This window comes from Maylandia zebra, linkage group LG9 (assembly GCF_041146795.1).
Source record: "Maylandia zebra isolate NMK-2024a linkage group LG9, Mzebra_GT3a, whole genome shotgun sequence".
NCBI lineage: Eukaryota > Metazoa > Chordata > Actinopteri > Cichliformes > Cichlidae > Maylandia > Maylandia zebra.
The window spans coordinates 27,336,611-27,353,455 of NC_135175.1; the positions used below are offsets into that span (position 1 = coordinate 27,336,611).

The 16,845-nt window shown below is 39.0% G+C and overlaps 1 protein-coding gene across 4 annotated transcripts in view; it reads right to left on the reverse strand.

Moving 5' to 3' along the window:
* myo3a (myosin IIIA) overlaps positions 1-16,845 on the reverse strand; it is a 69,613-nt gene that overhangs the window by 23,910 nt on the left and 28,858 nt on the right. For 3 of the 4 annotated variants that reach the window (XM_004551880.3, XM_076888286.1, XM_004551878.3), the window contains 15 exons: positions 15,328-15,421; positions 13,278-13,394; positions 12,772-12,876; positions 11,773-11,856; positions 11,298-11,500; positions 8,428-8,526; positions 8,207-8,321; positions 7,377-7,503; positions 6,723-6,930; positions 5,614-5,761; positions 3,858-4,011; positions 1,663-1,751; positions 1,443-1,572; positions 981-1,063; positions 670-711 (listed from right to left, as the gene is read on the reverse strand). In XM_004551880.3, coding sequence (XP_004551937.3) covers positions 670-711; positions 981-1,063; positions 1,443-1,572; positions 1,663-1,751; positions 3,858-4,011; positions 5,614-5,761; positions 6,723-6,930; positions 7,377-7,503; positions 8,207-8,321; positions 8,428-8,526; positions 11,298-11,500; positions 11,773-11,856; positions 12,772-12,876; positions 13,278-13,394; positions 15,328-15,421 — 1,798 coding nt within the window. The remainder of the gene's footprint in view (positions 1-669; positions 712-980; positions 1,064-1,442; positions 1,573-1,662; positions 1,752-3,857; positions 4,012-5,613; positions 5,762-6,722; positions 6,931-7,376; positions 7,504-8,206; positions 8,322-8,427; positions 8,527-11,297; positions 11,501-11,772; positions 11,857-12,771; positions 12,877-13,277; positions 13,395-15,327; positions 15,422-16,845) is intronic. The other variant, XM_076888287.1, reaches the window with a different exon arrangement.

The following is a 16,845-nucleotide window of genomic DNA, read 5'->3' on the forward strand; positions in this document are numbered from 1 at the left end:
CTTTAAGCCAACTATCATCTGATTGGCTGCCTCTCACAAACACATTATTTCAACAGCAGGTAGGCGGGGCCTCTGTTCAGACAGAGCTGTGCGCCTGAGATAACCACATTAGGGATACCTGCTCTCCTTGGCATCATAACAAGCTTTTGGCTCATTAGGAGCTCATGCTGAACTGATACTTTAGAACTTTTGTCATGTTAAACATGAGGAGCTATGCAAAGTTGTATATGATGACATATAAAATATCATCATATCTTTGTTTTAAAACTGATTATTGTGCATTTTTAATCTTTTAAAAACCCCAAACACGTTGATTAGCTTTCAGTTCTGGTTTTAATTAATGGAATTACTATTTTGTTAACACAGGAGGCACGGAGGTGTTGCTTGCACGTCCAGAGGAGGCCATTCTGCAGGTTAAAAGTCTTATATTATACATATATATATACTGTATATGATAGTTATGTTACTTGTGTTTCTTTTTTTTTGACAAGTATATCAAATAGAAAATAAGGAAATGCATAATAGGTCGCTTTTCACTTTGTTGAACTAAGTAACTTTAACTGTAACTATCTCAAACCAAGCTACAGGCCACTATATCGGGATCCAATTGGTTGTTATAAGGATATCTAGAGTGAGGAAAGGGTATAGTTATACACACATCTTTATTACCTCGCTAAAAGAAAAAGAACTGTATAAACTTAGCACTCCCATCTTTTGAAACAGAAATGCAGCGAAAGGGAAAAAGAAAAACGAAAGAAAGGTGAGAAAATAAATAAAATAAGCAGTAATTACAGTTGGGTAAAAACAGAGCGAGAATGAATGAAAAACACAGTAGACACAAGTATCTGAACTGTAATTCAGCAGCAGGTCTCGACTGGAGTAGTGAGAGTAATATGGAGAAAATAAATTGAACAACTTTTCAGAGGAAGTTCTTTATGTGGGAGATAATACAGTGATAATGCAGACAGTGCTGTAAGTACCTTGGCGAGGGTGATGGTGCGTGTCGGGGTCCGTGGGCTCCGTATTGTGTTTATGCCTTTACCCTTGGTGTGGGCAAGGTTGCCTGTGAAATGAATAGTGGATTAGAGAGCGAGTCAGTGAACAAACTGCCCTCAACAGAGAAAAGAGACTTAGTCACACATCCAGAAACCATCTGAAGAAACAGAGCAGTGCACGTTATTTTAATCAGGTGGGATAATTACTGAGGTTACATTAAGTCTAAACAGTAGGCTCCTGTCATGCTGAGAGTTACTGCTGATCAAGTCAGTGAACGTGAACAGAGGAGGAAGCTAAACAGGCTAAGAATGGCCTGTCATTTTATTTTAAGTACTTCTGCACCGTTTTCAAGTAATTGAAGCAAAAGTTGGAGCTTTTCACCTTCTACCTTTCTTTCTTAACTTGATTTTAACTTCATTCACAAAGAGCGGTTGTGTCTGCTTCACCTGTTCTGGTGAGGGGGTGAGTGACAAGCTTGCGAATGAGCTCATTCTCCGACGACCGCAGCAGCAGGATAATGTCAGCTGGAAGGGTTTCTCTGTTCTTGGCCAAGAAGCCCGCGGCATTGTAAATCACCTTAAGGTTTGGTAGAGAGGTATAAAGAAAGATATGAATAGCAAATGCCAAACAGCTTCAGTTTATGATTAGAATTAAATGTTAAATTACCTTTCCAGCATAGTGGTGAATCCCAAAGCCCAGGTCAACCCTCATTGGCCTCCAGAAGCTTTTTGTCTTGAGATTACCTTCAAATTTCTCTAAAATATCAGACTGCATGAGTTAATTATCCAAACACCCAAGGCCATCCGAAGGTCCCTACACACCCCAGATTCAAGTTATAATATCATATAAATATCATATAAATCTATAGTATAGTATATGTAGGGCACAGCAGCAGCCAAGCTTGTGAGAGGGTCAACCTAAATTTCTGATATTATCAAAATTTTGTTCCAAGCTATATTTGACTGTGAAACCGTCACAGCAGCCAACTTTAAACATCTGTCACTGTGTGGTCATCGTTTTGGAGCTACAACCTAAATGATCACCACAACTCAACCACACTTGTTATCTTGCTCTGGGACAAAGCAAAATATCAGAGTGTATACAGTGGGGCAAAAAAGTATTTAGTCAGCCACCGATTGTGCAAGTTCCCCCACTTAAAATGATGACAGAGGTCAGTAATTTGCACCAGAGGTACACTTCAACTGTGAGAGACAGAATGTGAAAAAAAAATCCATGAATCCACATGGTAGGATTTGTAAATAATTTATTTGTAAATTAGGGTGGAAAATAAGTATTTGGTCACCTCAAACAAGGAAAATCTCTGGCTCTCACAGACCTGTAACGTCTTCTGGAAGAAGCTTTTCTGTCCCCCACTCGTTACCTGTATGAATGGCACCTGTTTGAACTCATCATCTGTATAAAAGACACCTGTCCACAGCCTCAAACAGTCAGACTCCAAACTCCGCCATGGCCAAGACCAAAGAGCTTTCGAAGGACACCAGGAAAAGTATTGTAGACCTGCACCAGACTGGGAAGAGTGAATCTACAATAGGCAAGCAGCTTGGTGTGAAAAAATCAACTGTGGGAGCAATCATCAGAAAATGGAAGACATACAAGACCACTGATAATCTCCCTCGATCTGGGGCTCCACGCAAGATCTCATCCCGTGGGGTCAAAATGATCATGAGAACGGTGAGCAAAGATCCCAGAACCACACGGGGGGACTTGGTGAATGACCTGCAGAGAGCTGGGACCAAAGTAACAAAGGTCACCATCAGTAACACACTACAACGGCAGGGAATCAAATCCCGCAGTGCCAGACGTGTTCCGCTGCTGAAGCCAGTGCATGTCCAGGCCCGTCTGAAGTTTGCCAGAGAGCACATGGATGATACAGCAGAGGATTGGGAGAATGTCATGTGGTCAGATGAAACCAAAGTAGAACTTTTTGGTATAAACTCAACTCGTCGTGTTTGGAGGAAGAAGAATACTGAGTTGCATCCCAAGAACACCATACCTACTGTGAAGCATGGGGGTGGAAACATCATGCTATGGGGCTGTTTTTCTGCCAAGGGGACAGGACGACTGATCCGTGTTAAGGACAGAATGAATGGGGCCATGTATCGTGAGATTTTGAGCCAAAACCTCCTTCCATCAGTGAGAACTTTGAAGATGAAACGAGGCTGGGTCTTCCAACATGACAATGATCCAAAACACACCGCCCGGGCAACAAAGGAGTGGCTCCGTAAGAAGCATTTGAAAGTCCTGGAGTGGCCTAGCCAGTCTCCAGACCTCAACCCCATAGAAAATCTGTGGCGGGAGTTGAAAGTCAGTGTTGCTCGGCGACAGCCCCAAAGCATCACTGCTCTCGAGAAGATCTGCATGGAGGAATGGGCCAAAATACCAACTACTGTGTGTGCAAACCTGGTAAAGACCTATAGTAAACGTTTGACCTCTGTTATTGCCAACAAAGGTTATGTTACAAAGTATTGAGTTGTATTTTTGTTATTGACCAAATACTTATTTTCCACCCTGATTTACGAATAAATTCTTTACAAATCCTACCATGTGGATTCATGGATTTTTTTTTCACATTCTGTCTCTCACAGTTGAAGTGTACCTCTGGTGCAAATTACTGACCTCTGTCATCATTTTAGGTGGGGGAACTTGCACAATCGGTGGCTGACTAAATACTTTTTTGCCCCACTGTAGTTGGAGAAAAGTTAGATTAACACCTCATATGTAATCAGCCCCTGCACTAACAGGAAGTTGTGGTTACCGAGGTTACCAAACTCAAAACATGATAACATAAATAATAAAGCAAATAAAACAAACATTTCTCTATTGAAATCTGAGCAGCTCACCTACGAGTGTCTGGTCAGTGGCCTGCGGGAAGCGGCTCTCTTCATCCAGAAGTGACAGCATCCCCATGGGCTTCTGCAAGAACAGGTCCAGGAGTGGCCGGTTGTCCTCGTACTCGATCATCCGAGCATCAACTTCTTCATTCAGGTACTCATCCTGCACAGGAGTGGAAATAAGCACTCGTGATGTAATGTCTTTAATGGCCTCCTTTCATGGGTCAAAACACCTTCCAACAGCTTGATGAAAGCCTGAGTTTCTTAAGTTTTCCATCGATTTTCATGTTACCAAATAAAAAGGTCCAAATAAGATGTCAAATCAACTTCTCCGTGGAGTAGAAGTGTGTTTGGGATTCCTTTAGCTAACCCTAATATATGATAACATGTTAGAATGAATTATGAACAAGTGAATAACCTTTCATGGAATGCTGATCTCTCCAGTTGGCTCTAAATATCAAACTAATTCCAAGGTTAATCTCCTAATCCTAGCAAGACACTGTAGCTTTTCTGATCTCTGGTTAATGACACATATTCACTGTCACAGGAGAGCCTTTAGGACTGGGTTACTATACATGGTCAATAGTCATTACTCCTTGATCTCCTTGATACTAAGATGCTATTAATGCTGCTGCCTTAATAATAAAGCCGTATTTCTGCATGAGTGAAATCTTGTCTTACAATACCAAATGCACTTTAAGATCCATTAAACAGCAGTACAGTTTTATATCCTCGGTTTTATTTCTTTAATGTCACGCTTTAGCGTTCACAAAGGCTTGACCTTTTAAAATAAAAGCGTCTAGAAATTTACCTACATAAATTGCCCCAAAACAGCTGTTTATGGACATAACTATATTAAATCAACGATGTTGATTTGTTGTCTTTTATCTCCTCTTAACTCGGCTCTGATAAATCTGATCTGCAGGGCAAAGTGAGCAAACTTGATCACATCAGGCTGACTCAGAGCTGCTACTATGACTCAGCAACATCACCAGGGACTTCTACTCCACGGAGAACAGGTCAAAATGGGAACAAACAATATCAAATCAATCTGCTTATTCGAGCATGAAGTGCCACTGTGAAGAAAATGAAGTAAAGCAGAAAAAAAAATCAGCATGGATGCAGATAGATTGGGACAATATGCAACCACACGCATAAACATACATGAAAACATGAGGGCAGCGGAGTAAATGCACTGCTGATAAAACCTTACCATACAGCAATCCTTTAATTCTGCCTTATTTATGTAGAACTATTAATCTCACAGCACCGTACATTTCCCTTATGCTCTGGATATACATATGATGGTTGCATAGGACAATATATTTCTGGGCCTGGTTCCAACAATACCCAAGAGTGAATTTAAGTCCAGCACTAAGTGTCTTCAACTCCTAATTGACCCTCGTTTAGAATGATTTATAACACCTCCCAATGGGTGACTCCAAATCATTTAACATTGGCAAACCATTCTCTGACCCCCCCCAAAGGCAAAACCCTCTCACGAGACTGCACGAGGGGAGAACAGAGAACCTCATTCTGCCGTGAATAAAGACAGCAGCATATTTTACCCTTGCCATCTCTTTTAAAATGCAGACTGACAAACGATGACATGTTATCTCAATTTAGATGGAAATGAGTTAGAACCAAGGTGAAAACTGCACACAGAGAGCTGTTCAGGAGGGATTCACGTTCTGAGAAAGTGTTATTTGAATTCAGTGACAGGCTGGGGGGCATGCTGGTGTGAGGTTTGTGGGCTGAACTTTACCTGTTCCCACGCAAAGATGTGCTGGTTGAAGTAAAACTGGATCTGCTCGTTGGCAATGTTGATGCAGAGCTGCTCAAAAGAGTTCTTCTTGAAGTTTTCAAAACCAAATATGTCCAAGATGCCGATGTTAAGGCCCTTGTCGTCCTCTCTGGAGAAGACAAGGATAAAATGTTAAATCTTTAAATGCATTCATAGAATAGCTAACCGTGTGGTGCTAGGGATGGCTATGTTGTTCTGGTAGCCTGACACTTAAATGGTAAGTGGACTGGTTCTTATTTTGCACTTCTCTACTCTAGCTGACCACTCATATACTTTTCTTATTTTTAAGTTATGATTCTTACTTGTGTAAAAAGCAAAAGGTCTTGGATATTTAGTTGGAAGCTTATCTGCCACTGATTTTTTTCCCCATCCATACAGCAAGTCAAAATTTCAGATTATTTTTTGTCAAAATTTAAACTTACTCATTCAGACTTTTGAGAAAATAATTCAAAATGAACAAAATAATGTAAAAAGTAAAACTTAAAGCCTTAAAATATTTTATTATTTGAGTTTTTTTTTTTTAAATTTACAAACATACATCTGTCATAAAGGTGTAAATTAGCTAGAAATAGCAAAAGAGAAATTTGTAGCAGGCTGCAGAAATGTTTATTTCTGCTTGAAAACTGGGCATGGAGTGTATGACTCTAGAGGCTTCTAGAATGAGCCTCTAGTGGCCATTAGCGGAAGTGCAATTTTTAGCACTTCAGCTGAGAGGATGTTAGTAGACAGACATCATTTAAACGTTAGAAAGAATTAATAGTCTTTTTATGTTTAAAACTGTTAAACTGTTGGTTTTAACATCTCAAATGTACAGGTTTTTTTTGTGTTTTGACACTTCATTAATTCTTTTACAACTTAAACCAGTATAGTGATGCTCACGAGTATAGTGATGCTCACTATACTCGATGTAATATGTACGCAAGTAGATTTTAAAGTATATTCTGCAGTTTTAAAGACTTGGCAGTGAATCTAGTTGTGTATCTATTTTAATCCAAAAGCAGGAACTTTGTCAGACGACCTCATTCGTGGCAACCAAACACACCGTTACACTCTCTGCCCCCCCATCTTACCCTTGGCTGTCAGGCCGCAGCAGCGCGTTGATTCGGTTGACAATCCAGCTGAAGAGGCGGCTGTAGAGAGCTTTACCCATGGCGTCCCTCACCTCCACTGCTTTTTCCACTGTGTTGGGTCTGACGATCGTCTCTCCGCGGGCCACAACACAGTGGGAGGTCAGGGCTTCCTGCAGCTCGTCTGAGCGGATACGAAGCAGAGATGCCACTGAGGTGACATGAGATAAGGAAGGGGATAAAAGTTAGCATTTATAGTGTGGAGTTTACTCAAAGCAGCACATCTTATGCAATATGTAGCCTCATTCTGACTGAGCAGGAGAATATTCATTCAATTAATAGGCCGCATCTATGTTGTTTTCTAAATTACCATTCAGAACAGGTGTTTGAATTCAGAAAATATAATGCAAAGCATGCATTATAATATCTAACCATTACAAATGTATGCTTCTTAATGATTTTTATGTACTAATGCAGTCTTGGGTAATTGATTTAACCAAATCATTTCCTGTATTTATCTAAACATGGAGGACTCCTGCAGAGTTAATGATGGTTAGCAAAAGAGGGAGGCGGATGAAGGGGGTGTAGCAGAGGAAATTCAGAGTCATATTTGGTTTTCTGTCATCATGCACTGTGCTTCTCTCTCTCTTTTCTTACCGTTCTCCAAGACAGACATGTTGCAGATGTTGCTCTTGTCTGTTTGGTGCTCTGAGGCAACTGGAGAAAACTCAATGTCCCCAGAGTTGAGGATGGCAGCCAGTGTGCTGTAAACATTTCCGAGCTCCTGCAAAAATTAGAACAAATACAGTTTGTATGGAAACATGTATCAGTGTGTGCAACTATCCCTAATATGGTCACCTCAGCTCAGACTCAAAGCTCTAGCTTTGAGCACAGAAGCTCCACCCACCTGCTGTTTAAACCTTCTGTTTGCGAGGAGTAGCCAATCCGAAAATAGGTGGCTCAATTATTATTTTGAACTATGAAAGCAGTTCAAACAGACCAAAAAAGGGCACAGTTTGTTAAAATCTTAAATCTACAAACAATACAAACAAACAAAAACAAAACACTAATTCACCTGCAGCACATATATTAAGGGATCAGCTTGAAGTGCATTTCATGGACGACAAAACGACACAGTAAAATAGCACTACCAAGTGATTATAACATAAGTACTATTGATGTGGAGATCCCAAGAGCAATCAGTACTTTGAGCCTCATTAGGTTTTCACAATGTCAAGAACTGATTGCCTACATGTGCCTGCAGCTTTATGTTCCATCACAAGCCATATACAAGACAAGAAGCCGGCATGATCACACTGATTCTGAAATGCCAGCAATACTGGTGCTATAGCTAGTAAGATTGTTTACATGTTATTTTTACATAGAGTGACTTTAATGGGGAAGAGTGAGAACAAGTCAGTGTGAACACTGGGATCAAGGTTATACTGCTAAACCTGTGGCCCAGTAATGAATACATCAGTTTATACCTCCAGGGTGAATCCAATGACTTTGAAACACTGCTCGACTGCATCAAACTGCTCCTTGTAGGAAGCGTTGTTCACTATGTCAGGCCCAAGTTTAATGTTCTCGTGATACAGATACCTGTAAAACAAAAAGGAACCACTGGGGTCTCTGGAAGTTGGGAGTTTGCAGCATGGGAGGCAGATAACAGTGTTTTGGGAAAATTGCTAAGGAATGTCAAACCTACTTAGGTGTTTTGCTGTCAGAGAGCTTGTAGTGGGCTAGCTTCTTCCTGTCAGCCAGACCAGCATAAATGTAGTAAAAGATGTGGAAGTTCCTCTCCCCCCTGTGGAAACACGCACATATAGTGGAAATCAAATTCCTGAAAAGGAGACATGCTAGGTAAATGTTTTCGCTAGGGCTGAACGATATATCGCATTTGCGATAATATCGCGACATGATCAAGTGCAATTTTCTAACCGCAAAGGCTGCGATTATACTCTGGACATGTCCAAATTCATGGGCTGCATCCTCCTGAGGCCGCATTTGTAGACCGATTACGTCACAGCGACGCGCCGAAGGCTGTCCAAATTACTACCATATCCCAGAATTCATAGCGCGGCCCAGACAAACTCCAGTTTCCAGCAATGGCGGCCGCTACTAAGTTTTAAAATTACTCATACTAATCTTTCAGGGTCACAAAATAAACTTTTAACATATTTTCAGGCGAGAAAGTAGTTGTGTAAACATCAAATATCTGCTCGGTTTATCAAGATATCCCATATTTGCAAAAGTGCTTCGACGTTTTCAGAGGCGTCTGCTACCCACCAGCTCGACAGCTCGAGGGTTACTGATGCGGCCGAGAACGGCACAACTCCCGGCACATCATTTTCAGATCACCGCGGAGTTTCGCTGCTCGGGTTAAACGTAATATATAAGTCACTTAGACAACCTAAAAATGTTATTGTTGGACTTTTTTCAGTGTTTTGTTTGTTCGTGAGTAAATCGGTTTGGCTGAGATTAAAGTTATTAGATTAGATAAAATAAAACTTTATTAATCCCCCGGGTGGGTTCCTCCTTGGTTTTCACACAGCTGACTAAACGTCAAACAGAAAACTTATTAAACAGAAAACTTATTAAACAGAAGTATGAGACAGTCGAGAATTTACACCAGTGTCTGGTTATATTTTAGATAGCAAGAAGCAGACGGCCGAGTTTATTAAACTCCACCGAGACAGCGGTGACGCTAATCAGAACTAGACCGTCCAATTTCACGCCTTTAAATTTTAAAGGCGTGTTTGTGTGTGTGTTTATACAATTGCTATTATGTTTGCACTTTATGTGTAATGTTACTGACTGCAGAGATCAGTAAGATGTGTGTATTTTTTATTTATTAGTTTTATTTATTTAATATTATTTTTTAATTTAATGACTGTCTAGTAGTTCACAAATGTCGAAAAACTGAGTGTGGTAAAGCCACTGATTTTGTTTATGTATATTTCTGCAATCTGCACATTGTACTGACTTTCATTTTAATGTTTACACCAGGGTTCCTTGTCAGCACTTTATGCTCAGATGTTTGTAAGCTAAAAATAAACTATTGTGTATGTTCAAATATACTGTTGTGATTGAAGAAGTTAAATAAAAATGTCAGTCATCAATTCATGCATCACCTCATGTCATCATAACAGAGGTCTGTCTTCCAGGAAAGAACAGTTTAAAATTAATGTAATATAGTATTGGCCATACTATATGATGTATTGCTTGTCTTTGTTTAATAATACAGAAGACAAAGACCTTAAAAAATAATCGCATATCGCATCGCAATCGCAATATTGGGGCAAAAAAATCGCAATTAGATTATTTTCCATAATCGTTCAGCCCTAGTTTTCGCCACATGATTAACATGACTCCAGTTTTGTTTTCTTAAGAAAATTTCTAACAAAATAAACATGATCAATGCTAAAATATGCACAGGAATAGTTAGTTAACATGTTTCCAGCTTTTTAAAAACCTGAGTTATCTGATGTCTCCATGTTTGTGTTACTCCTGCATCATGTTAATAGTGTCCAGGATCAACATTGCTACTGACCAATCCCATTGTTGTGATGTCATAGTTTTGGAATTTGGAGGAAAAACAGACAAACTAATATAATCTGCAAACAATCCTACGCCTTCCCATATTCGTTTGAATAAAGAAGGCTGACGATCCTTCTTTAAATTCAAAACCAAGTTGTATTTCCACCAGTAACACAAATTGTAAGACTTTATGAAATAAATTACAAGCATAGATGAATGATGATGAACACTGAATGCCTTTGGTTGTTTATTATGAATAAAATTTAAGCTTAAATTTATATTAATCATGAATATGGTGAAGGAAAACCTGTCTAATCTTTTGCTAAATCCATTAGTAAATAGCCATTTTTGTTTCAACAGGATAATCAAACTAAATTTGATTCAGGATACTGTCACCAAATCCCATCGGAAAGCATCAACAATCATTTCAGGTGTGTGTGTGTCATTAAAATATATCCATAATGAAGCAATTGAAAATTATCTTGCAGGGGTAACAAAATATGCAACATGTGAATAAAGATTAATTCATGAAAACATAAGAGTTCACCCTGTGTTCTATTAACCCAAATACGACAGCCATTAACAGACTAAATATTCAGACAATGTACGGCCTAATCGAGCCCTCTCTGACATGTGTCTGTTTTCCAATGCAGTACTTGAGTGTGTCTTTGAAGTTCCACTAAAGACACACGCAAGACCACAATCTTTGATCCAACAGGAAATAAGCTAGCCCTTCCACTTGACCCGGTCTGCTCCCCAGACACACGATAAGAAGAAATGATGGACCGAGTGAAATGCAGGTGAAAGCAAATGCCACCAGTTTCAAATGAAAAAGCAGATGTGAAAGAGAGCAAAAAAAAGAGACAATCTATTATCCGCTGATCCGTGGAAAGCGGGCAGAATAATAACCTTCATGGCAATGTTCTTTCAGAAAATGAACAGAGAGATTATTTGTATTTTTCTATGAATGTCACTCTCAAATGAAGGTAATAACAGTCAAAACCGGGACCAACACAAGAAACAGGAAGTGATATTTACATCGCCTGGTGGACAACTCTGGATTTTTCCAGCAGATACTCGGATATCTGTGCTCCGACCACTGTTCCACCACCGTTGAACTTCATTTCCAGGTACTTGCCGAAGCGGCTGGAGTTGTCATTGATGACAGTGCAGGCATTTCCAAATGCCTCCACCAAGCTGTTGACCAGCAGGATCTTCTCCTGGAGTGTCCTGTTATTGGCCTAAACAAAATATTCCACTTTAGTATGGGGGACTAATTAAAAAAAAAAGAAGTAAGTGTTACACTATGACAAGTAGCACTACCACTTCCTATAATCTGCTCATATAAATACAAAAAAGGTCAAGAGAAATGACATTTCCTTTTTAGTTAGCCTTCATATCATGACTGGCACTAACTGCAGCACCAACGAACTCATTACAAGATCTTCAAACTGCGTTAACAGAATATCTACCAAACGATCAAGCGTTGTGCTGGTTGGATTTCATGACTCACCTTCCCGAGAACCGTTAGCTGCTGCACCAGCAGATGAGCACTCTCTGTTTTCCCTGCTCCACTTTCCCCACTGATCACAATACACTGCACACAAGAAGTCACTTGAGTCACATTTAATTATATATGCACTCTGACTCCTGTGGTGTCAACAAAAAAGGCTTTGAGGCTTAAACGCGAATAATATTAATAATGTTATTAACAGCTTAACTACCATTGTCACTAAAATATGTCACTGAATGCAGACAGTGGAGAGAGAATCAACATACTGGCTTTCTTTTACAAAGAAAATTCAAATACAGAGTCCATATAGGACAGGCATATTATATTATTAGCTTTATTAACAATAAAATCATATTGCAAGACAATGATCCCAAGCACACTAGCAAATCTACAGAACGCCTGAAAAAGAAAATAATCAGTTTTTGAAATTTCCCAGTCAAAGCCCAGACCTGAACCAGATTGCAAAGCTGTAGCAGGATATTAAGCGAACTGTGTATAAATGAATGCCCACAAACCTCAATGAACTGAAACAACACTGTAAAGAAGAGTGGGCTAAAGCTCGACCACAGCTACTGGCTCTGCAAGCTATTGAATCGTGGGGTGTACTTAATTTTTCACAGTACTGTTCAGAGTCTTGTGCAAACTTTCTTTCTTAGAAAGGATGTACTTGAATTTCCCCAAAGACGATCCAATCAAAAGGCCTTAATTCACTTGCCAATTCTCCAATATCGAATAATAGACACACCATGCTAACCATCCTAGCAAACTAGATTTAGCATTATTAGCATCACACAAAATCACGCACAAAATCCCCCCAACCCTGCAAAAAATGAATAAATGAAAAAAATTAAAAAAACAGAACCTGCTTTTGGTACTTTCTGGTATCTGGTTTCTGTTTTTTTTAGGGTCTGTGTTGTCAAACTGCTGCTCTGGCATCGTGTGGAACAGCACTTAAACAAGTAAACTCAAACAGTTTGTAATAACTGAAGAGCTTATTACCTGATCAGCATTGTATGAAACCATAGATTGGTAGGCAGTATCAGCCACAGCGAAGATGTGTGGTGGGTTAGCTGTACGCTTAGCTCCTATGTACATCTTAGTGTGCTATGAAGAGAGGGAGAAAAAGATAAAAGCTTGTTAAAGACGTGCTCAAGAGTGTAATGAATACAACAAAATAGATATTTTTAGAAAACTAAATTAATGATTTTACAAAGCGGATTTGTAATAATCTCTCAATTAGCAACAAACTTGAGGCAAAAACATGATAATTGAGAGGAAAATAGAGCCACTGAGTTATGGACGAGGCAGAAAAACAGCGGTAGTATCTGTGAAAATGTGTGTGCACTGTTTGAAGCCAAATGGGATGCAGCAGACTGAAGAACTGCAGAGGCTCTAATGAGCTATGCCAGGCTACATTCACTGCATTATTGACCAAATGTAGAGATGCATGTACACGGAAAGAACACAGATCCAAATAAAACAAAGGTCTATTTATCTCCACGGACCTCAGGCGTGTATATCTCCATTGTATGGAAAGGATTGACTGCAATGAGGGTGTCGCCCACATATGTGTAAATTTGATCATTTCCATAGCGATTCTGAAGCTGATCTGCGACAGTGTTCTGGAAAAAAATAAACAAAGACAATAAATATCAGTATGAGATGCTTGCTAAATGACAGTCAGAACTATATTTATAAAAAAAAAAAAAAAACAACCCACAGAAGTTTAGTTTATGCCAACGTTCCCATCAAACCAGCAGCCCATTTCAGCTTGAAGGATGGGTGGAAATATCCGCTGGCAACTCATTCAATATGTCAGTTCATCCCTCAGATTTGATAAATTGTTCCAAATGTTCTTTCTGTCAAAGATGCTGCTGTGTATTTTTGCTTTGTTTTGTTTTGGTTCTTGAAAGACCAGAATGGGCAATTAGGAAAAATGATGCTAAATGTCATAATGTGACATAGTGTACCTTCAACAGCGCTTAAATACAAATATATCACAGTAGATGCAGTAAACGTTCAATCAGTGTTCATTTTTGATTATCATTTCTAAACTAGTTTAATCACTCAAATATTGGCTATTTTGTCCAATGGTAAATGGACTTGTTCTTATATAGCGCTTTTCTACTCTGTCTGAGCACTCAAAGCGCTTTATACAACTAATTCATTCACCCAATCACACCCATTCACACAAGCACTTTTTTCTGACCTAAGTGCTAAGTAGTCTACCATTCACACACATTCACACTCCGATGGATGCATCGGAGAGCAACATGGGGTTAGTATCTTGCCCAAGGATATTTGGCATGCTGACTGGAGCAGCCTAGGATCAAACCACCGACCTTCTGGTTAGTGGCTGACCTGCTCTGCCACCTGAGCTACAGCCACCCCAACACCCAATGCAACAAGAGGACTTCGGACAGTATTAGTATTGAATATAATAAACACAGAATTCACCATATCATAAAAATATGTTCCTCTGCAAAAGGAAACAAAGCCATGTTCATTTTGGAGTTTTTGTTTGTTTTTGTGGCAGATAGTTGCTCCTCCCTGAGCCTGGCTCTGCCAGAGGTTTCTTCCTGTTAAAAGGGAGTTTGTCCTTCCCACTGTTGCTTGCTCGCAGGGGCCCATCTAATTGTTGGGGTTTTCTCTATTACTGTAGGGTCTTTACCCTAAATATAGTGCCTTTAGGTGACTGCTGTTGTGGTTTGGTGCTATATAAATAAAACCAAATTGAACAGAATTGAAATAATATGTGGTGACTTTTCTTGGTTAATGTTAGAACAACATGTTGGCAGCTTTTTACAGTGTATATTTTAAATTTACCTGACTTGTTATAAGTAAAATACTTTTGTAACTCATTTTGTAACTTAAACGCATTAATCACTATCTATCAAATAAACCAAATATTTTTTTCTCCATCATATCATACATGAAAATTTTAACTGTTGTATTTGTTACCATCTAGAAGGGCAAAAATAAAAGAAATAATTTTTTCCATTTTATTCCAGCTAAGTGCGGTGCCAGGATTCCAATTTTGATTGGGACAGAGCAGTTTGAGCTTAGCAGGTAATTACAAAGTTAATATTTTATTAATACCACTTATATGTGCGTACATACGGGTGTGTAAGTTAAGAAAACAGTACTTGATCTATCATTATTTTTGGTGTGGGTTGTGAAGACCAGCACAAGTTATCCTTTCACTTAAACACCAAAGTGCAATTAAAAAATAGATGAAAGTGACTGAGAGAAAGAGGCTGTTGGGTGAGCTACATTAACTCTATCAGCAAAGAGAGAGAGAGAGCAGAGCACTCTGCTGTAAATTCATAAATGTATCTCAATAGAAACTACCTATGCTTTCAAGGAGAAAAATAAAACAGGCAGAGATTTTCAGCTCTAACTCCCATCAATTCTCTGGGTTTTTTTCTTTTTCACCAGAAAATATTTGCTGCATTCAGTGACTTCATCCTAACTCTAACTTGTTATCTGATGTTGTGCAGCCAGGAAGGGGAAAAAAGAAATTGTGTGAAAAAGCCTAATTCATTTTTTTTTTACCTCATCTAGAACCTCAAGGGTGGCGAGGTCATCCACCTCGTCTGCGTCCTGTGTCTTCATGTGGCTTCCTTTTTTGGTATGAATACGCTCATGCCTGGAACACAACAATGACATCTCTTAGTGAGCATGCTCTGAAAAAATGAATGTTAAATTTTGCAGATTCTTCTAGAACTGCAAGCCCCGCTACTTTGCAGAGGAGCTTTTACTGGGACGCACTGGTCTGACTATGACTCTAACCTCAGGGACGCGTCTCTATTCAAGCATCTTCTATTTTAATCAAGGAAAGAGTAGACACAGAGAGGGATAAAATAAAACAAAAATAGTCCCACAGGGAGGATAAACTTCAGAAGTGGGTGACTTAAGTTTAGTAAACAAATCTTTTCTAGTTAAGTAAATGTGTCTTTCAAGAGATTAAATCTGCACAAGGGAATAAAATAATCCCACAAGATTCCAATTACCCATTGTAGGAATTGCAACATCATCTTATTACCACAAGTCAGTTCATTTACTGACAAGTGATATCAGGAAACCAGCAAATTTAGTGATGAACATAATTTACTGAACAAGCTTTTAGCTTTATTGTTATTTAACTTTTAGAAAGACAACATGACTCTTATGTTTCCTTATACTTACGTGTTGTTGATTGGGTTCAAGTAATTTTGTAATTTGGGGGTTTGTATGCATAACGTTCATTCCATGTCAGCTGACCACATGCTTCCAGCCTGACCATACCAGATATCCTTAAATAATTCCAAGATGATCCACTTTTAATAGGAAAACTGTCACATTTTAGCTTTCTGTGCCATTTTCAAAGAGCTATAGAACTACCTAAGCTAGGTCGCTCAAATGTTCATGTCAAATATTAGTTACTATATTATGATTTCAACAACATACAGTTTTAAGAGTGTAGCTGAAGGCTGTGGATGCTGCCTGTAAACAAAAATATCAATATGAAAATAATTATTTTGGGGAAAGTGAGGCAGAACACATCATGATGTTACTGTCAGACACCAACTCTTTTAAGAAAAGTTGGTTGTTACTTCATGTGCATGAATTAGTTGTCCTCTATTTTCAAGCTCTAACATTTTTTCATGGTATGAAGTACACCTCATTTATGGGATATGGCCTTTCTACAGGTTAAGCTGCTCAGGTGGTAAAGCAGGTCATCTATAAATCGGAAGGTCAGAGGCTCAATCCCTGAAAACGTTCCAGGGTCAAGTTCCAGGAATCCTATTTCACTGTGTCTCTACTGAAGCATCATTTATCTGATAGGTAATGCTGAACACAAGTGAGCTTTTAAGCTCCTGTAATTGATTTACAGTAAATATCATAACCACTGACAGCATCAAATGACATTACAGTATTATAAATGAAAACTCATAAAACAGAACAAACAGTGACAATAACATGATTTGAACATTAAAACAGACAACGATGTAAGAAGGGCAGGGTGGCAGTTGATGGCAAATACGTGTGCAATCACAACTACAACAAGAGCTTTGACTGAATTATAAAAGC